We start from the raw sequence: 22,746 nt of genomic DNA on the forward strand, positions 1-22,746 counted from the left end.
AGATAAAAGTTCAGTCAGGTATAAACAACTGTGGCGATTGAAGGCTGCTTGACTTCGGGAGATGATCAATATCGATCTCGGAAGTCTTTACGTCAAGGACGCGACGTAATACAACATTATCTTGTGGTTTTCGGCTTTGCGGGCGCTGTAAGTCCCGCTTTCTCGATCGTTGTTCATCTCTAATTGTTACTTAACATCCATTACTTAAAGTGTTTTATCAATAATTAAAGTATTAAGATGCTCTTAGAAGCGCCTTCTGTGGATCTATGGAAAATGAACTAAGAAAGAGATTAGTGAAGTGCTTCGCGAGGAGTGTGGCATTGTATTGAACATAAAAATGGACATTACGCGACGAAGTGAAGATAAAAGACTAGAAGCATTTGAAATATGGATATAGAGAAGAATGGAGCGTGTGAAATGGACAGACAGAATGAAAACTTACGTTGTGCTAGGAGGAATGGGTGAAGAAATAATAATGATGAATGTGTTCAGGAAGAGAAAAAGGAATTGGTTGAGTCGCTGGCTAAGATGAAACTACTTACTGGAACATGCACCTGGAGAAATGGTGAATAGAGGAAAAGTTTGGGGCAGAAGATTATTTATTTATTTATTTATTTATTTATTTATTTATTTATTTATTTATTTATTTATTTATTTATTTATTTATTTATTTATTTATTTATTTATTTATTTATTTATTTTTTTATTTATTTATTTATTTACGTATTTACTTATTTATTTATTTATTTCTTCTAGTGTACTTAAGACCATCAGGCCTTCTCTTCCACACCACCAGAAATACAACCGAAGATATCCGATTATAGACAACATTAAGATACATGGATAATATGCGGAGACTAAACCGTAAACATGACAGAAGCATTATGCACAATATTTGTTGGAACTGACAACTCTTTTATAAAGAAGTTTATGAAACCACGAAATTCATAAGAACTGCCAGTGTGTCAAGCGGATTTCTTTCCATTGAAGCTGTCAGCTAATTGAAACACACCTGGTCCTGATAGTAGTTCGAAATACTAGACTAAAAATCTCGAAGATTTTGTTTCTGTATCTATCTAGTTAGTTTTAATTTTGTCCGTAGGGGACAAGCCAGCAAGGGTGGGATGCTACTTCGAGAGCTGGGCCGTCCGGAATGAGGGAACAGGCCACTACACCATAGACGACATACCGGGCCACCTTTGCACTCATGTCTACTACTCTTTCGTCGGCGTCAATAATGTGACATGGCGGCTGCGCGAGCTGGATCCTAAGGTATACAGTAGTTTCCTTCAATAATGAACGTATAGTACATTCCAATAATGCTGTTGATGATGATGATGATAATGATAATAATAATAATAATAATAATAATAGTAGTAGTAGTAGTAGTAGTAGTAGTAGTAGTAGTAGTAGTAGTAATAACTTACAAATGGCTTTTAAGGAACTCGCAAGTTCATTGCCGCCCTCACATAAGCCCGCCATCGTTCCCTATTCTGTGCAAGATTAATTCAGTCTCTATCATATCCCACCTCCCTCAAATCCATTTTATATTATCCTCCCATCTAAGTCTCGGTCTCCCCAAAGGCCTTTTTCCCTTCGGCCTCCCAACTATACCTGGTAAGGTTTATCTTGTCTCAGTAGCAATAAAACCAAGTCCCTTCAAATGAAGGTGGAGATGATAGAAGGATTGTAAATTTTCAGGATTCCTTTCAAAATCTTGTTATTGTACAGGCTGCCGGAATTCAGTTTCTTGACAGACAAGCTCAGTGACGGAACTATACAGTACGAAGAGAGATATTTTGTTATTTTATTTTGCGCTACAGAATGTCCCTTTCGCCACTGGATGGATGGACGGCACCGCTCCACTCCCCCATCGCCATAACAACACAGACGAGGAAAGATATATCTCCTTTCTCTCTCTTTTCACAGTGAGACAAGATACATCACACAGCGTTTAATACTCTCTATGCATTTCTGGATTCGTCCATACGAGCTACATGCCCTACCCAACTCAAACGTTTGGATTTAATGTTATAAGTAATTATGTCAGGTGAAGAATACAATGCGCGCAGTTCTGCGTTGTGTAACTTTCTCCATTCCTCTGTAACTTCATCCCTCTTAGCCCCAGATATTTTCCTAAAAACCTTATTCTCAAAAACCCTTAATCTCTGTTCCTCTCTCAAAGTGAGAGTCCAAGTTTCATAACCGTACAGAACTACCGGTAATATTATTGTTTTACAAATAATTCTAACTTAAGATTTTTTTACAGCAGACTAGAAGACAAAAAATTTCTCAAGCGAATAATAACAGGCATTTCCCATGTTTATTCTGCGTTTAATTTCCTCCCGAGTGTCATTTATATTTTTTGTTACTGTTCCCCAAGATATTTGAATTTTTCCACCTCTTACTTACTTACAAATGGCTTTTAAGGAAATAATAGTAATAATAATAATAATAATAATAATAATAATAATAATAATAATAATAATAATAATAATAATAATAATGACAGGATCACAGTTTAGGCCTAGTTAGATTTTGAAGAACGTTACGCGAAGTGAAAAATGCGAACTCTGAGCTACATACACGACGAACGTGGAATGTGCAACTTTGGTGTGAAAGCCACTTCACAGGACTGGTTAGGAAGCGATTAATAGCCCTTTTGCAAATGATACGTACAATCCCGTATTTGCCTGAGATAGTTAGGGAACTACCAAACGTCAAGTCAGGATAGCCGGCACTTGAGAACGAAATCCAGACCTGCGGAATACAAGGCGGGCTAGCTAACAAGGACACATTCTTGGTTAGTAGTAGTAATAGTAGTAGTAGTAGTAGTAGTAGTAGTAGTAGTAGTAGTAGTAGTAGTAGTAGTAGTAGTAGTAATAAGAAGGAGAAGGAGAAGAAGAAACTGCCTACTGAAGAATGCACTGGAAGGAATGATGAACGGGAGAAAAATTCGGGGCAGAAGATATTACTGTACTGTACATGTATCGTATGCGGAGACTATGAGAAAGGCGGAAAATAGAAAGGAATGATCGGTAAATCTATTTATTTATTTATTATCGATCAATTAATTGATCTATTTGACTGTCGGCCTACCCACCTATCTACCTACCTACCTTTATATAAATGCTATTTTTAAATATACAGAGTGTTTCCGGGCTAGTGTTACAAACTTTCAGGGATGATGGGGAAGGGCACATGTATCAATTTGAGATAAGGAACCTGGTCCGGAAATGACTGAGTCGAAAGTTACAAGCAAAAATAGTTTTGTGGAAATGAAATAATTTTATTCTTCTGCACACCTTATTTATGTGTATTTATCTGTATATATTACAAATACTGAATTTATCTGACGTTGTTTACGTTATCTACTTACAGTATTCCATTCAGTGCGCTGTCTGATGGGTGGAGACAGGAAACTACACTAAAGCAATGCAGATAGCGTAATGTGTTATGGACATGGTCGGTCCTGATATGCACGTCTGTAGACAGCAGTGTATGTGTACAAGCTGCAGTGTCCAGTCTATCAGTTCTAGTGAAATGAAGGAGTACACGAGAGCGGAACATGCAGACCTGATTTTCGAATACGGATGAGCCAATGGAAACAGTAGACAAGCTCACAGATTGTATCGGGCCAAATATCCACGTAGGAGACATCCGGCCCATACCATCTTTCCACGACTATTTCAAAGGTTAAGGGAATGAGGACACGTGATGCCAAATTACAATTCCATTTCCACACAACTATTTTTACTTATAACTTTCGACTCAGTCATTTCCGGACCAAATTGATACATGTAGGCCTACCCTTCCCCATCATCTATGAAAGTTTGTAACACCAGCCCGGAAACAACCTGTATATAAATGTGACTTGATTTAGGGCATACATATTAGGACGATTTCTCGAACTTTCAGGTTGACTTGAAGATGAACGGATTCCGGAACTTCACGTCACTCAAACTCAAGTACCCGGAGTTGAAGACCATGGTGTCCGTGGGGGGTTGGGCGGAAGGTGGACACAACTACTCACAGTTGGTGTCACGCAAAGAGCGCAGAGATACTTTCATCGACAGCGTAGTTGGTAACGATCTACACAGCTTCATGAACAGCCTATATTGTGTAAAAATATCGTAATATGTAAATTAAGGTTTCCTACAATTTTATTAAGACCTTTAATTTTCCCATTTCACTGTCAGTGTAATTCACATGCTGACGTCTTAACTCAAAGATATTCAGTAAGTACAAAAAAGATAATCAGTAAGTGCAAATATTCAAAAGGGAAGATATCACACACGCTTGCGAGAGACTTTGTAACTTAATATGGGGATTATATTACATTTGTTCCGTATGATAAATTTAATTGGCGCCTGGCATTACCGGCCATGCAAAAACCGAGCTGCCATTGTTAGCTATAGTAAATTCCAGATGAGAAGACAGGAACCGTCAACATTGCCATCGTGACTTTCGAAAAATCTGAGCGCTCTGACTGGTTAATTGGCAGGGTAAACGATACCCGTGTAAGCTCACTTCACCGTTTCTCATCATGTTTGTGCAAGCATGTCGTGCTAAAGTTTTGCATCGCATTTACTGTGCTAGTGACTGCGATACACAGTGATATCGCGACAGATGCAACATTTTTATAACTGGCATTAATAAGTAGGCGTAGACGACCATAGCTGGACACGTTACGTGATTCTGAGAAATGAGTGCTGTTTACTTTAAAGATCAATTCTCTCGAGCACTGTGACGTATGCATACTGTACATCACTATCAGTGCAGTGGTTGACTCTGCTGTAAGATGGCGAAGTTTGAAGATGCACTCGCCTGAGAAACTGTACATATGTCAGACGAAAACCTAAATTATATTTTGATATTGAACATGGCTAATTCATTTGTTTCAAACACTGAATGGCTTCTGCAAATGAAACGACTTCATAAGTCTCGAAAAACAATCACATAGTTATTTTGGTTATTCAAATAGTTTTGTTTTAGTAAAAAATATTTATTGATTTCAGATTGACAGAAATATGATTTTGTTACAATAGTTTATTCACGCAAAAGACAAGTATAAGAGAGTGCTTATTATTAATTTCCTTCTTGTGTTTCTGATTGTATTTCTTTATTACATATCGTCGTTGTTTCTGCAATAACTCCTATGTGCAAAATATACAATTTTTCAGTAGGAGGAAAAAACACATTTATTTACCCTATGGTAGCCGTACATAGGGGATTGTGAATTCTTACATTTTCGAAAGAAAGAAATATAATTACATATAGGAGATTATATTATTTGCTGTATCACTATTTACGCTATTTTATAGAGCAAAAATCTGAAAATCGATAAATATGTCACATAGAAGTTAGTGCAGGAACAACGACGATATATTTATATTATTAATACTATCATGTAATTCTTAAAGCACTTTGCATATAGATTGTTTAAATAAGCCTAATGATTTGTGTGTGTGCATAGAGCAAAGTTTACTTTATTACATTAATAAGAGTGTTATAAAGTCTGTCTGTACAATGGATTGATGTAACATCCTTATAAACTATTATGTACTGACAGAATAAATAGAACAACCGTGGCCCTTGTTATATTAATGCAAGGAAGGTAGCTGTAGGCCTAATGTGAGTCCGCCACTGCGTGAACGTTCTGCTTCGGTTTGCCTTGCGGAGCGAGAGCAGTCCTGGCCGGCTAAACGGAACCGCTGTCATGCCCGGCGCTGGCCTAGACCTAACAACATGAACGACGTCTAGCGAACAGAGTTTTTCTTTTCTATTTATTGTTTATTGTTAGTAAAATAACATGTACAAAAATACAGTCTTAATTCTTCCTGAAGGAGTAAAAGCTCGTGCTCAGGGAGTTATCTAAACACATACTTAACACAAACAAAGATAATTATTTGACCCAAAGTGGGTCAAGAAAAAAAATTATAGGAATAAAATAACTTTAAAAATACAATTTCAATTTTAACAATTTAAATCATACAAATACATACACATATTAAATCAACATATATTCTATAAAAATTAAATTCCTAATGCTATTTTTGAAATTTCTGATACTAAAATTTTCCAAATTTGGGTGTTTTTCAATGATTTTATTATATAACCTTGGACCAAAGTAGGTACCATGGCTAAGAGCTGTGCTTGTGAAACACTTTGGTTCCTCTAGTCGTATAAAATCGGATCTTTTAGTTCCATATTTATGATGATACAATTTGAATTTATTACGATTTTTATGTATGAAGTTTAATAAGGCAATATAATAAATCTGTTTAATTTTCAAAACATTAAAATCAATGAACAAAAGCTCGGATGAGTAATCATTTGGTCGTCCACTATTCACATTATCCACATCTGGAATTATATTATAATACCATAGGCCTATTCATTTTCACAGATGTATCCCTGAAATCAAGCAATTATTTCCAACAACTTTGTCTGATATGCAGACAATATTCCATATAACTGACCAATCAGGACACTTCTTTTTCACAGTCATCAATAAATCTTGCTTCTATGAAAGATTCCAGACCTCCTTCAAACATATTAATTGACACTAACCAAAAACTATCAAATATTTTTGATCGATGTTTATCAAACGCTTTATATATTTTAACAAGATGTTCCAAAATTAGGAATTATTCATTTGTCGCTCATCAAGTAAAGTCTAACATTAACAAAACCGACAGCACATGTTTGATATTACAATAACTTCTTTATTAAGTGAAAATTTACGGACGTGATGAGCAGACACTGGTGCTTGCAGAGTTCATGCACGAGTTTGGATTCGACGGGTTGGATCTGGACTGGGAGTACCCAGGGGCGCGGGAAAGGGACGGCAAGCCCTCGGACAAGGACAACTTCCTGTACCTGGTGGAGGAACTGCGACGCAGGTTCGACGAAGAGGATAGCGACTGGGAGCTCACCATGGCAGTGCCACTCACGAGACCCAAGCTCAAAGACGGCTACCATGTGCCGGAGCTCTGCAGGTGAACACATTATATGATCATTGTTATCATCATCGTTATTAATCATCACCGTCATTCATCAATCACTATCATTATCTCGACAATCACCATAATAATCACCGCCATGAGTTTCATCACCAATCATCAATCACTATCATCGCTATCATCGTCAGTCATCAATCTCCATTAATGTTGAAATGCTCTTGTTTGTGTAGGATCGCGAACGCTATCAATGTAATGGCATACGATATGAGGGGCATCTGGAATGGGTTTGCTGACGTACACAGTCCTTTGTACAAGAGGCCGCATGACACGAGAGCACTGGAGGAAGTCAACGTTGTAAGTCCAAACACACAAAATTCACAAGGTGTTTATAGGCATGTAAAATACAAGATAATATAACATTTAGTGACGTGATGTAATACACTACAATAGCCATTTTGTTAGATCTGTTCGCAGACCACTGGCTTAGGACGACCGCGAACCCGAGTTCCAGTCTCGGTGATGGCGGACTTGTATTTGTGGTGGACAAAGCCAAGTTTGTGAGGGCTCTTCTTTGTAATATTTTCGTTTTTCCTCGTCATTACACCAACATTCTCCACAATCCCCTTTCACTATCATCGCCATGGGTAGGCAACTCGTATCGAAGTGTCAACACAACCTCAGTGCAGGTAGAACGGACTCTGTACTAGCTGTAGTGTCTGTATGCAGTTCTTGCAACACGCAAGTTTGCTCGCGTCTACAGTATGTGGCGACTCGTTTTAAGTGAAAAACAATATAATCTCTAGATCATTTTCCTTTAGTGATAAGTCGAAAGAGAAATATTTTTTTATTAAGAAAGGAGGTAAAGCTTGTATTACGTTCTATTACACTTTCTTACGCATGACTTTTATGTTACAAATAAACACAGTGAAGGTTTTAATAAAGAATGCTGTCTAGATATGCTTTATAACAGCTAAAGGTAAAAACAGCATATCGATAAGGTGAGACTGATATCAAATATCGTTAGCACGTTGTGCGTGCGAGTTACAGAATTGCACGACATATGATCGACTAGCTAAGAGCATTTATGAGTGAACTTGAAATGTGGCAGTATCATGTAGAACATAGATAACTTCACTTTCTTTGACTATAAACTATCTTGAAGAGTGATCAGAAAATCTTATCAAATGTAAGACCCTACTTTAAAACCTACAGCTGAATTACTGGTAAGTTTGGAAAAGGAGTGACAATTGACAAGGAATAAGATTTTTCTGAAATCCTTTTGGCTTACAGCCGATAGAAAATCCTGAAAGTTTATAGCATGAATTGATAAATCTACAGAACAGCAGGCCACTCAGATTCCAGCGAAATCAGGAATCGAACTGTTCGTAATGCTGCCTAAGTCAGAATTTCCAAATATACTCTTTGTTTTCATATGTACTGTTTGTGCTTGAGGCAGAGTTTAATACAAGAAATAAGTGTAAAAGCTTTCAATGTACAGAAAGAGCTCAAGTAAGTTTATTTCATCTGTCGTGACATATAAAAAATACTTCCTTGAATTTGTGATTGCGAATGCAGACTATTATCTTTCTAAAAACAAAGGAATACTCTTTAATATATAAAGACCTGTAAATTCCCGCATTCTATGTTTCAAAGAAGACATATAATAAGAAATACTAACAAATAGTGTAATAATAAATAAGTGTTGCAGCCATGTTTGTTGTATCTTGAAAAGGTTGTATTCAGTTTGTGTTTCTAGTAATAAACTAATTTACAAGGCTAGGAAATAATATAATTTTGTTATGTGTTTAGGTGCAATTGTCTAAAATTATTATAATTATAGTACCATGCGTCATTCTGAAATTCAAATCATGGAGTACATATCACGACCATCTGCATGACCCGCCAGAGCGCACCGTAGCAGTGAATTGCTTTTGCAGCGAAACTACAAATAATTTGTAACTACTGGGGCTGGCTCCGTCTGTCTTCCTCTCTTTCAAGGTTTTTTTAGCACTTTGTGAGCACGAGTTGCCCATCCATGACCATCTCTATTTCGAGAAATGGGTATTCCTTGCGTTTGCGCGACGCTGGATAGACCATTTGCCACGGCAGGTGTTCAACGCGAATTGTCTTAAGACTGACAGATAGCAGTGGTGGTGGTTCTAGACAACTCATAGATCCGTGCATATCCTTTGGAGATTTTATGCAACAATATGGAAATTTAAATCTATAATCCATGGGTTCCTTATCTCAAGTTGTTTGTCTAGAATTCCTCTATACTAAGTGAAAAAGCCACCGGCGTGACTCAGTCGCTTGCCTGCCGGTCTAAAGTTGTGCTCGGGCGCGGGTTCGATCCCCGCTTGCGCTGATTACCTGATTATGTTTTTTCCGAGGTTTGTCCCAACCGTAAGGTGAATGCCAGGTAATCTATGACGAATCCTCGGCCTCGTCCCGCCAAATACCATGTCGCTATCACCAGTCTCATCGACGCTAAATAACCTCGTAGTTGCTACAGAATCGTTAAATAACCAACTTGACTAAGTGAAAATGTTTCTGTTTTGTTCACTAACACTCTGTATATCATATCATGTCGCGTCATATATACACAGAATATTTAAAAACGATTGTAAAAACTTTAGGAATTAAAAGAAAAAACGAAAAGAAGCAAAAAAGTTCCAGTAAACATAGGTCCGCAAATTAACGTTTACGAGTCGATGCAATTGTGTGCTAGTTGAGGCCCACAATACCAAGTACTAATTCTAACAAAGAAGTGACAATCTTAACTAATTTATCAATCACTAGACAGCAAAATTAATAATTTTGGCTTCAACCCCATAGAAATGCGATTAAACATAGGTCTATACAAAAGAAAGTTTTTTGTTTGAACAACAGTAAAGTTTGTGGATAAACAAGGTACAGTATAGTATGAACATGGTAACTGAAGAATTTTACAGCAGGTGTTCAAAATTCCGACCATACACTTGAATGAATCCGTCTAATCTTCTCCGCAAAGACCAGGAATGCATTCGAGCAATCCTGGGTCATTCTTCATTTGCTGGAAGGCATCTACAATCCGATGCTGCAATTCTTCAGGTGTGGTGATGTCTGTTGTGTCAACTAGACTTTCTACATAACCCCATACACAAAAATCCAAAGGATTTAAATCCGGTGATCAAGATACAGGTCCTCTTCTGCCTATCCGTCTTTGCCATTACATCGGCTTAGATATCGTCTCATACTTTAAAGGAAATGGGATAGGCAGATTGCGGCATAGGTACAAAGGATGAATGTTGCCGCTTTACCGTATCCAGGCGCTCAGTTCACTGGTGGCCTCAATAGCAAGAACAAAATGGCATTTCTCGTAAACAGTTAATTTGTGGACCCATGTTTACTGAAACTTTTTTGCTTCTATTCGGTTTTACTGTCATCCCTAAATTTTTTACCATTACTTTTGAAACTCCCCTGTATGATATTTTATGGTATACGTTATAATATGATATATGGTACGCTATGTATGAGATATATGATATTATAAATTACATTACATTTTTATTTTGTCATCGTACGAAATTACTTGACTGTGCATACTTTACGACTGATTTACCTCGCATTAGTACAAGCTATATTACAAAACGGCATTATAGGATGGGGTAGTGCTTATAGTACCTCCCTCATGCCAATAACTCTGCTACAGAAAAGAACAATAACAATATGCTTTACCAAACCTCTTGATTATCGTTCAGAGCTGCTGTATTCGAAATTTAAAGTATTTGACTTCCATCAAATTTATAACACTGTATTATTGAATTTCGTACATAAAAACCTTAATATATTTAATTTATAATCACATAAATATAAAACCAAAATATCAGACAACACATGCTTCACAGTACCTAAATGTACTACAACTGTAGCATATAATCACAGTAGCAACTTCATTCCAAGGCTTTATAACATGATAATAGCTAAATTCCGAAACATACAATTTGCTAATGCTCCTTATTTCAAAACATCAATTAAAAATTGCTGTTAACAGAGCAAATTTAAAGTTCAATTATTGTGACATGTTTTTCGTCTTCTTTTTTCTTTTTTACTTTTTACTCTATTATTTAATAAAATGTCTCAACATTATGTGGTATGCCCCCTGAGCACGAGTATGTAACTTAACCTTTCTACGGGTGTTAGTGTGTTTTTATATAAAAAAACAACATGTATCTTTGTTCTGGCAATAAAGTATTATTATTATTATTATTATTATTATTATTATTATTATTATTATTATTATATAATATAATTATTATACAGGTCTTGGTATAATATATGGCATGATATTTTTATTATGACATAAGTGACCACTGTGATATATATCATGATTATAAATCGGATTTTAGGCTTGTTTAGCGAAGGCTGAAACATAATGTTCTTTAAAGCACCTATTTTTAGACAATAAGCTCGAGAGTTTCTCTTATTACATACATTTAGAAATTTTTACATAAAATTCTTACAACCCATTGTATTACAGTCTAAAAATCTGAGGTCTAGTCATGATATATAATTAGAGGCGAATTTTAATATTCTGAATTCGCAAATGTGATGTTTCATAGAGTCTAACCCCGATATAGTTCAGAAACATGCAGTCTAAACGGTAACAATTTTGTGTTGAACAGAACGATGGCCTGCAGTTATGGGTGGACATGGGCTGCCCTACTGACAAGCTTGTGGTTGGAGTTCCATTCTACGGACACACCTACGTTTTGAGCCCTAACGACACCAGCTACGAACTCGGAGCTCCTATTGACAAGAACGCAACGATAAGGGGAATGTCTTATTATCAGGTTAGAATACTGTACTATCGTCATATTTCTTGTATGGAACAGAATCTTCTACTGATACATTTACTATTTTCTTATCTATTTAACGAAGATATCCTTCGTTATCCTTCTATTATTATCTAGTAGTATTCGCCAGGAAATAGATTTCGCTCAGCTAAACATCATCAGCCTGTTACTATGATAGATGGATCGTCACTGCTAAGGAAATAATGTGTGCATTTTCCCTGAACCGATCGTGGGAATGTTTCGTGTTGCGCAATATGCACAGATAACACAGGCTGAAGGGACGTCAAGATTAGAGCTTCAGTATCAGTATACTACTGTCTTCTATTCAGTTCAATTCAGTCTGTAGCAATGCAATACACACTGTAACAGCGAATCTTAATTTATTTTAAGTAGCTAGGTAAACCGTATTGCGGTAATTCTATAAAAAGTTTCGTACTATATTTGAAGGGTTCAGAGCCATAGTGGGCCAAGCGCCATTTATTAAAAACGGAGAAAGCAAGGGTTAAAGTTAAGTGATTAGAGCTGAGACGAGATGTTATGGCACCAACCTGCGCAAAGTTTTAAATTTCCGGCCAGCAGGGTAGAGGATTGGGGGTTGTTTGGGTTACGGTTCTCAAGCTCAGAGCGGCAGGCATATCCGTTTCATCTCTTTCTAAAAACATTCGTCTTACCTTAGTATCACCACTTTCCTACTCAAGAGTCCGAAGGTACCTAATGGAATTACGCCCGCTATTCCACTTTTATATTTTTATTCTCCGTCCGAATCAGACGACTGATATGTGCTGGAATAGATGTCCCTAAGTTTATGGAAATGCTCTCCAAAATACTGTTCATCACGTGCTCACTTTCAATGTAATTGTTCTCTACTTTCTTCACATTATCATACACTGATATCCATTCTTGGAAGAAGCGATTACAGAGTCGGCCTCTGCTTATGCGTAGCGTAGAAATTATAGATGAGTCTTCTTATGACTTCCTCATCAAAACTGTCTACAGCTGCAACAATGTGATTTTTCCGGACTGGAGAAAGAATCTGCTGTTCCTGCCTCAATATTTTCCCCTTCTTTCCTGATTCTTGCCAAGGTTCGCTTTGAAATACCAGTGGCAGCCAGTAGTCTTGCACACATATTTTTCAATGGAATTGGTATTCCGTTTACAGCCTCTTCTGACATGAATTTCCATACATTGTATGCTATTTCATGTCCTTGACTATGAACTACTCTATGATTTCACACCTTAGACAATGCCATAATGAGGGCGCTCAGAAGGACAATGTTTTCAGTATTAGCAATAGTGATAGTAGCAGAACGATCTGAACACTCGGAATGCTAGTAACCAACTAACCCAATACCCCTCCAGTTGAGTGTGAGGGCGAGTCCAAGCAAACGAACTAAAATGCGTCCCTCGCCTGGTGCCATAACTTCTCGTCCGGGCTCTACCATAGTTTAATGAAGATTGACATATCATATAGTTTGAATGTGTATACTTTATATTACTTGCTATATGTTTCCATTGAATTATGGTAATAACTTCATTTTAACCCTTGTTTTCTACGGCTTTTGCAAATGGCGCTTGGCCCACTATGGTTCTGAACCCTTCATCTGTACGTTCAACAACCATCGCATTCAGCAATCCACAATTTAACAAAAACGTGATAAAACCGACTCGTTTTTATAAATAAAGACGAAGGCCCATAAATCGGGCTCTAAATGAAGAAAAACTCGATGACATGCTGCAAACTAATCCCCATTTCAGTTTGGTTGATAGGCCTTTCCCCTCTACTCACACTCTCAACCATCAGTGAAGGGGAAGGTGATACTGTCTATCTCAAAAACGTTCGACTTATTAACTTTCAAGATACTCAGAAATTTTATTATTGAAAATTTTTACCGGTAGCTAATCTTTATTTCGAAAGTTTAAACTAAGCATTTTAATTTATTTTTATTGCTGTTTATATCAACTGGCACGTTAAAAAGCTACTGAGTGCAGAAGATAAATATTTTCTTCACCGTTAGTTGCTACTATACAGCATACAAAATGGAACAATCTGCACTTTGTCACTCACCCATGACTTCATAATACAAACTAACATTCCTCAATTTAATTAATTATTAGTTGAAAATACCGTATGAACGGCACTAAAATATACTGAAATATATAATTCTCAAACATCTGTGTGGCTGTATTTTATATTCACTTAAGTAGGCTACTTCATTTAATATTTTATTTTCTTGTGTGTACTGCTATTTGTAACAGCTACCGGCTCTGTCGCTGACAGACTCAGTGCAAGTAGAAGAGGAAAGAAATGCCTTCGCATCCTCTCAACTTGTATGAAATGTCGTTTAGATAAGGCGTCACCCACGAAATCGTCAACAAAGTTAGCTCAACAGGCAGAGGTACCGGTACCCAAAACATCAACTTGGAAAGTGACGAAATTGTTACAATTAAAACTTTTCACAAGACAAGTCGATCGAAACGGACCATATTCAGACCTAAGGATTCAATTCCATTTCTCCGCAATTACTACTTGTGAGGTTAAAAGAAATTTTTGTAGATACAAATATTATCTAATAGAGAGAAGGAGGAATTTTTCATTTGAAACTTAACAATGCATACATAGTTATTCATTATAATACCATTCAACTGACAATATTATAACTTTATTTTAAAAGTTTTCAAAACGTTATTCTTTTATTTTTCTTCAAAACAGTACAGTCAGTCAGTTACCTACTTAGCTTTAGATGAGGACAGTTGAAAGTTTAGCACTTATTACAAGGTTTGCAAATAAATTACGTCTGTAGTATTATAATTTATGAATTGCGAGATTTTGCTGTCGAAAGCTGACGCTTTGAATCACCGCTAAGTGAGTTGTTACTTGCCCATGTCACTTTTAGAACGATGCCGTACTAAGCGAAACCTGTTTCCAGGCGTACAGCTGTCATTATATTAATAAATACATTCTAAGCTTCACACTAACACTTCTTACAGCTAACCTTGATTTAAATCCTCGGAGTGTAGGACATTACAACTAAGATATAATATGTTTGTTTGTTTCCTTGTTTTTATTTTCAGTTACCACAGGAAAATAATGGAATAGTATTGACTACTCTTCTCTTTTAAATTCTTCAGTCTTCCTTAATTTTATTGAGGCTTATAGTATCAGTCATTAAAATAAAGGCTAAACAGATGGACTTAATTTGGATCTTGTTCTTTAACTTACAGATATGCCAAGCTCTTCAAGCAAACAACAGTGAGTGGGTGGAACAATGGGACGAATTCGGCTTATGTCCATACGCCTATAAAGGTAATGAAAGATTACGTTCTTACTATGGAGCTGCTAATAAGCTCATATCAACTCCCCCCTCAAACCACGCTTGCAGATATCAACAGGAGATATACGAACACAAAAGATAAAATTGTCCATACTAAAAATTGTAATGGTGTCAAAACTAACTAGGAATGTTGCATTAAAAACAACGGAAAATACTTGCAGAGAGTAGTTTACTTTCCATCCAACGTGAATGCCTACTCTGTCAAGTGACATGGGAGATAAGTCTATAAGCCCAGTGTTTGACCACATTTCACACAAGTTAGGTACCTATGCAGTAGCTATATGCTCAAGACTGTGAACAGGTGTGGAAGGTATGTTTACGTACTTTCATGTTTCTTACGTATCATGTATGCGGGTACAGTCGGTTGACATAATAAATTATATGCAATTGTAAACAATGCTTTCATTCTACTTCATACCGTACTTTAGATTATTACAATGAATAAGAAGTTATGACGAATAAAATGCTACGTCAAATAAGAAGCTACAACGAATAAAAGGTCCAAAACATTATATAACAAACTCAAAACTTAAAATTAAATACAAAAGAATCAGAAAACTCTATGAAAATATAAATTACATAAAAAACAAAATTAAACATTTCTGAATGATTGATTTATTGATTGATTTATTAATTCCTACTTAACTATTATTCGTTAATTCATTTAATTATTCAGTCAGTCACTTAATCATTCATCTAGTCATTCACTTATTCATTCATCTAGTCATTCATTCGTTGATTAATTTACTCATTTATTCATCTAGTCATTCATTCGTTGATTAATTTACTCATTTATTCATCTAGTCATTCTTTCGTTGATTCATTTATTCAATCATTTATCTACTCATCAATTCGTTGATTCATTTACTCATTCATTCATTCGTTGATTCATTTACTCATTCAATTATTCATTAATTCATTTACTCATTCATTCATCTACGCATTCATTCATCTACTCATTCATTCGTTGATTCATGTATTCACTCATTCATTTACTCATTCATTCGTTGATGCATTTAATCACTCATTCATTTACTCATTCATTCATTCATTTACTCATTCATTCATCTACTCATTCATTCGTTGATTCATCTACCCATTCATTCGTTGATTCATGTACTCATTCATTTACTCATTCATTCGTTGATGCATTTAATCACTCATTCATTTACTCATTCATTCGTTGATTCATTTACTCATTCAGTCATCTGCTCATTCATTCGATGATTCATTTACTCATTCGTGCATCTGCTCATTCATTCGTTGATTCATTTGCTCATTCGTGCATCTGATCATTCATTCGTTGATTCATTTACTCATTCAGTCATCTGCTCATTCATTCGTTGATTCATTTACTCATTCGTGCATCTACTCATTCATTCGTTGGTTCACTTACTCATTCATTCATCTATTCATTAACTCGTTGATTCAACTACTCATTCATTCGTTGATTCATTTACTCATTCGTGCATCTGCTCATTCATTCGTTCATTTATTTACTCATTCAGTCATCTGCTCATTTATTCGTTGATTCATTTACTCATTCGTGTATCTGCTCATTCATTCGTTGATTCATTTACTCATTCAGTCATCTGCTCATTCATTCGTTGATTCATTTACTCATTCGTGCATCTACTCATTCATTCGTTGGTTCACTTACTCATTCATTCATCTACTCATTAACTCGTTGATTCAGCTACTCATTCATTCGTTGATTCATTTACTCATTCGTGCATTCTGCTCATTCATTCTTTGATTCATTTACTCATTCAGTCATCTGCTCATTATTCGTTGATTCATTTACTCATTCGTGCATCTACTCATTCATTCGTTGGTTCACTTACTCATTCATTCATCTACTCATTAACTCGTTGATTCAGCTACTCATTCATTCGTTGATTCATTTACTCATTTGATTCATTTAGTCATTCGTTTATTTACTCATTCGTTCATTTACTCATTCATTCACCTATTCATTCCTTAGTTGAATTCATCTACTCATTCGTTCGTTGATTCATTTACTCATTCATCTACTCATTCATTCGTGGACTCTTTTAATCATTCATTCATTTACTCATTCATTCACCTAATCATACGTTAGTTGATTCATTTACTCATTCATACATTTACACAGTAATTAATTCATTCATTCATTTATTGACTCATTAATTCATTCACTTACTCATCCAATATATATATATATATTTACTCACTCAGTTATTCACTTATTTCATTATTTTCTTATTTATTTATTCATTTAACCATTAATTCATTCATTTACTCATTAATTCATTCATTTACTCATCCAATCGCTCATTCATTTATTTACATAACTATTTATTTATTTATTTACTTATTTATTCCAGTGAAGTTTTGGCCATGAGGTCTTCTCTTCTACACCACCAGAAATATAAAGACAAAAAACAAATGCACATATGTAATATGAAGAAGTATTAATGACCTAATTTACACGTATTTAGTGCCGCAATAAGTAACTAAGCATCTAAAGCTAAGGAACTGACTGACTATGCTGTTTTGAAGAGCCTGCCTAGGTGGCGCAATCGATAGAGGCACGTAATGTCTCTACTGCTAGGTCCGAAGGTTGTGGGTTCGAGTTTCGCCTGGGGCATAGGTGTTGTGCTACTATTTTTTTTGTATGTATTTATTTACACTGCAAGTGGGCAAGCACCCGGTGGCAGTGGTATATACAATATTAACAATACACAATAAAATGATAAGCAATACACAATAAAATTTACAATACATAATACAATTTACAACACATATACAATTTTATACACAATACAATAAGAATACACAATACAATTTAGCACAATAATAATAAAACATAAAATAAAACACCTAATTTTACAACACAACCTACATAATTATATATAGGTCCTACATAAGTTTCAATAGTCTTTCACTTTACTCTCATCTCACTCCCTGTAGTGGCACTATGACGCATTTCACTGACACTTTAGCACACATTTCACTGACGCTCTGTAACACATTTCACTGACACTATAGAACACATTTCATTGACGCTATAAATTATCACTGATCGGAACTGTTCACTGCACTGTAAAACCATAACTTCACTGACTCACCTCGCTTCACTGATACAACAGTTCAAATAAGTAACGTGATAAAACCGACTCGTTTTTATAAATAAAGACGAAGGCCCATAAATCGGGCTCTAAATGAAGAAAAACTCGATGACTTATGCTGCAAACTAATCCTCATTTCAGTTTGGTTGATAGCCTTTCCCCTCTACTCACACTCTCAACCATCAGTGAAGGGGAAGGTGATACTGTCTATCTCACAAACGTTCGACTTATTGACTTTCAAGATACTCAGAAATTTTATTATTGAAAATTTTTACCGGTAATCTTTATTTCGAAAGTTTAAACTAAGTGCTTTAATTTATTTTTATTGCTGTTTATATCAACTGGCACGTTAAAAAGCTACTGAGTGCAGAAGATAAATATTTTCTTCACCGTTAGTTGCTACTATACAGTATACAAAATGGAACAATCTGCACTGTGTCACTCCCCCATGACTTCATAATACAAACTAACATTCCTTAATTTAATTAATTATTAGTTGAAAATATCGTATGAATGGCACTAAAATATACTGAAATATATAATTCTCAAACATCTGTGTGGCTGTGTTTTATATTCACTTAAGTAGGCTACTTCAATTAATATTTTATTTTCTTGTGTGTACTGCTATTTGGGGCTGCAGGTATAAGAGGTAACAGCTACCGGCTCTGTCGCTGACAGACTCAGTGCAAGTAGAAGAGGAAAGAAATGCCTTCGCATCCTCTCAACTTGTATGAAATGTCGTTTGTGGCTGTATTTTATATTCACTTAGTTTAAGGAAAGTAAAAGGGAACAGAAAAAAAGAGAAATAAAGCAATAATGTTTTGGAAGCTTTTACAAAGGTATAATTATTGTGATGTGTGATGGCCTTTCATTGGCATACTGCTGAATGCAATAGACAAACCACCGCAGTTATCACCCTTGTCCACTAAATCTTGGGTGGGTTGTGGTTCTCACACCCACAGCCTTCTCTATGAGATATACCTGCCTTCGGGCAGATCACTGATAATAATAATAATAATAATAATAATAATAATAATAATAATAATAATAATAATAATAATGATAATAATAATAATCATCATCATCTTCCGGTAAATTTGTATACCCTATACAAGGATGTACTAGTGTGTAGTAACAATAATGGATATTCCATATGTAGTGTATTCTTAACCCTACCAGTTCAACAGGACTAAATTCTTAATTTTAAATATAAACTTGTTAATAAAAATTCTGAAAAAATTGTCAGTTATGAATAATTTCATTATACAATCCTACCTTTCTAATTTTTTTCAATGCTACTTTTCTAAGGTGGTCACAAAGTATCTAGGTTGTCAGTTAATGAACTGAAAAATATTTTGATGTTGGCTGGGTCAATGCTTCAAGATATTGATGTAGACCTATATCGAAATTAATTCTTAAAGTTTATTTGGAAATATCTTAGATTATTTCACATTGTCATTGTTTTTATTTGAAATGAGAACAAAAACGTTCTAAATGAAACAACATTTTAAGTTTAATGCACTGAGCTGTGGTCATTAACATGTAAGCATTTACCAGCTGTACTACCTGCTTGCATCACTTCGAGGGCTAGTCCTACAGCTGAAAGTATTTCAATATCTCAAAACATCTTAACCATTAATATCAGTCTATTATTTTATTTAATTTCTTCATGTAACCACTACAGGTTGCCATCGACAGAGTACCATGAAAAAATAGAGTAAATGCCTTAAGGCTTAGTGATACATTGTTGTTAGAGTGAAATATAATAATTTGAATTATATTGAAACACATGATATTAAACGAAGTAACGTCAAGGAGATGCGAATTAGTCATGGTCCATACGTATGATGCCTGAAAATAGCTATTGAGCCTTTGAGTGCTGCAATTGTTAGATCTCTTAAAATATTTTATGCAGGCCAAAAGATTTACAGAAGTCGACTAGGAACCGGGGTATGGTCCCACGGGCTCCTATCATTAGTCCCGTAATGACGATGGATTCCAGATGGTATTTGTCCTTATAAAACTGATGGAAGATTCATATATATTCCTTTTTCCCTCCTGTACTTCTTCTGGCTGGTGTTCGTGCGATTCGAATCTCACAGTAGGGTCTATGATGTAACCTTCAAGAGAGGGAGGTTTAAATGCAATTATGTCGATTCTTCGATTACTGCCCTCACTGGAAATACCGTGTACTTCTTCATATACTGAATAACCTTTCTTCCTTAAGGCAGTTGCTATTATAGATCTTACTGTATGGTCCCGCGTATTTCGTAGAAGTTCACCGTGTGGACAGGCCCCCAGGACATGGGCAAGGGTTTCAACCTCCCTGTCGCAAAGTCGACAGAGGTTACTGTCCGAAGACCTGCTCGCAATAAGATAGAAATAGCAAGAAGAACCGTACCCAACAAAACATTTTAAGAACTACATTAACGAAACCGTTCACATTTCATGTATTATACATGGTATATTTATTTGCTATTGTTACAAACACTTGAATGTCCTAATTTCATATTGATATTATAATGGACAAGGATAGAAATAGTTGTCCTGTAAAATTTGTGATTTGACAGTTAAGATGTTTTAACAAAGAGCCATTGATATGTAAGCAAGTTATTTCAAGTAATCAATTGCAATATTTGCTCTTGTTACAGATGACATTTGGGTGGGATACGAAAACCCGAAGAGCATCCAAATAAAGATGGACTTCATAAAAGAAAAGGGATATGCTGGAGCCATGATGTGGGCCCTAGGGTCAGATGACTTCCGTGGGCTGTGTGGTCCTACCAACCCTCTCGTTACAATTCTCCACAACAACATGAAGGACTATATCGTGCCAACTGCGAAAAATTTGACAGTCTGGGTGAGTTCTGAAACGACTAAAATATCAAAGCGTGAGCTTAGTTGAGGACTTAACTAATTGTGGGCTTTGCATCACGAAATTCAGCAAGATAATTAAGAACGATTAAGAGTGAAAAAAGGAGCGCTGGTGTGAGACAGCCCCTTTAATTTGAGTGTGGGATAAAACCAACAATTTTTAACTTAATTTTTGTATTCAGTATTAAAAAATTAGTTACAAGTGTAATGGGTCACATTAATATATATTTTTTCTTCTGAATTCATTTTTTTACCTTTATAGTCGTTTAATCTCCTCCTTTCTGGGTCTTAGACGTCAGTGTCCGTAGGGGAGGGATAATTCTTTGCATCACACATAAGACATGGACAATGGAAGGACTCCACTGGCAAAGGATCAGCGCGACTCAGGGACCACCTCCTAAAGACAACACGAACACATATATAGACAACGGACAGAACGTTCGGGGTAGATGGAAAGTAAATTCTAAACCGGTATCCGCCTTTACGAGTGGGAAAAATCCCAAAAAAAAACCCACACTCAGATTGACCGGCCTTGGGATTTGAACCCGAGCCTCCCGAATGCCAGTCTGGGACGATGCCGCCATAACTACCGCGCTTGGTAATTTATAAAATGTAAATAATAAAATTGCATTAAGTATGTGCAACACAGGAGAGCAGGTTTTTATATCCCGGGGATGGCAAAATCGTATTTGTAGCGCACAGAGTCAAGGTTCCTGAGCAAGGCTTAATGCCACAGTCGCATTTGTCGCATTTTGCTACTCGACTTCTACAAATGCAACAAACTTTGATTGTAAATGTGCAAAAATGCGACAACCACATTGGACTTCAGAAACGAAGATGGTACTGGAGAAAATGAAATCACAGTTGTGCTTGAACTAATCTGAATTTAAATGAAATGCTAATGGCATGGGCAATGTTCAGAATGGTATTGAGCAATAGATGTTCGGAATTGATTTCAAAGAGTTGGCGCAATTCATATAAGTTAGTGAACAATTTCTTCTAATTGTTTTATATATTTCCATCGCATACTGTAAATTATCGTGAGCGAGGTTTTAGGTTTTTAGTTGTATGAATCTTGTAAAGACTCGAATTAGAAACTGTTTTTCAGTAAAAAGAGATAGGACTCTGCTAACAATAAATCTTGAAGGTCCTACTAATAAAGTTTCAATGTTTAGAGTGCCCATAAAATAATATAGGCCTACTCATATGTTAATGTGATGTAAATTCAACAGTAATCGATTGTAAACATATCTACGTCTAATAATTTAATTACATAATTACCATATATATATCTAGAGTGTGATAAGATGAATTGAAAATAATAAAACTCCAAGAAATAGATTACATAACTTTTGTTTCTGCATACTTTATTAATTCTATCCTTCTGCACAATTATTTATAATATTTCACAAACATTTCACAATTTGCACAAATATAATTTTTCACTTGTCCATTTTTCCGACAATTATTTATTTTCTAGCTTAATCCCTGAACCTGAGGGTTTTTTTTTATCGGAGTACTTCCGTTTCCCTCCAGCGTTTCACCTTGACTCTCCATTTCAATATTCACTATAAATTATTCAATATTACTCTTATCTACCGAACATGGTGCAACTGGATGTAGTAATGTG

General features: G+C 35.7%; 1 protein-coding gene and 1 long non-coding RNA gene across 2 annotated transcripts in view; one reads left to right on the forward strand and one right to left on the reverse strand.

Moving 5' to 3' along the window:
* LOC138710571 (uncharacterized) overlaps positions 1-22,746 on the reverse strand; it is a 133,398-nt gene that overhangs the window by 41,778 nt on the left and 68,874 nt on the right. The window lies entirely within an intron of this gene.
* The window catches only part of LOC138710569 (endochitinase-like), a 43,486-nt gene that overhangs the window by 18,149 nt on the left and 2,591 nt on the right, over positions 1-22,746 (forward strand). The window contains exons 3-9 of the mRNA XM_069841554.1: positions 1,103-1,272; positions 3,919-4,084; positions 6,779-7,001; positions 7,196-7,319; positions 11,630-11,797; positions 15,023-15,104; positions 20,894-21,102. Of these exons, the coding sequence (XP_069697655.1) occupies positions 1,103-1,272; positions 3,919-4,084; positions 6,779-7,001; positions 7,196-7,319; positions 11,630-11,797; positions 15,023-15,104; positions 20,894-21,102 (1,142 nt within the window). The remainder of the gene's footprint in view (positions 1-1,102; positions 1,273-3,918; positions 4,085-6,778; positions 7,002-7,195; positions 7,320-11,629; positions 11,798-15,022; positions 15,105-20,893; positions 21,103-22,746) is intronic.

Source organism: Periplaneta americana, chromosome 12 (genome assembly GCF_040183065.1).
Source record: "Periplaneta americana isolate PAMFEO1 chromosome 12, P.americana_PAMFEO1_priV1, whole genome shotgun sequence".
Classification (NCBI taxonomy): Eukaryota; Metazoa; Arthropoda; class Insecta; order Blattodea; family Blattidae; genus Periplaneta; species Periplaneta americana.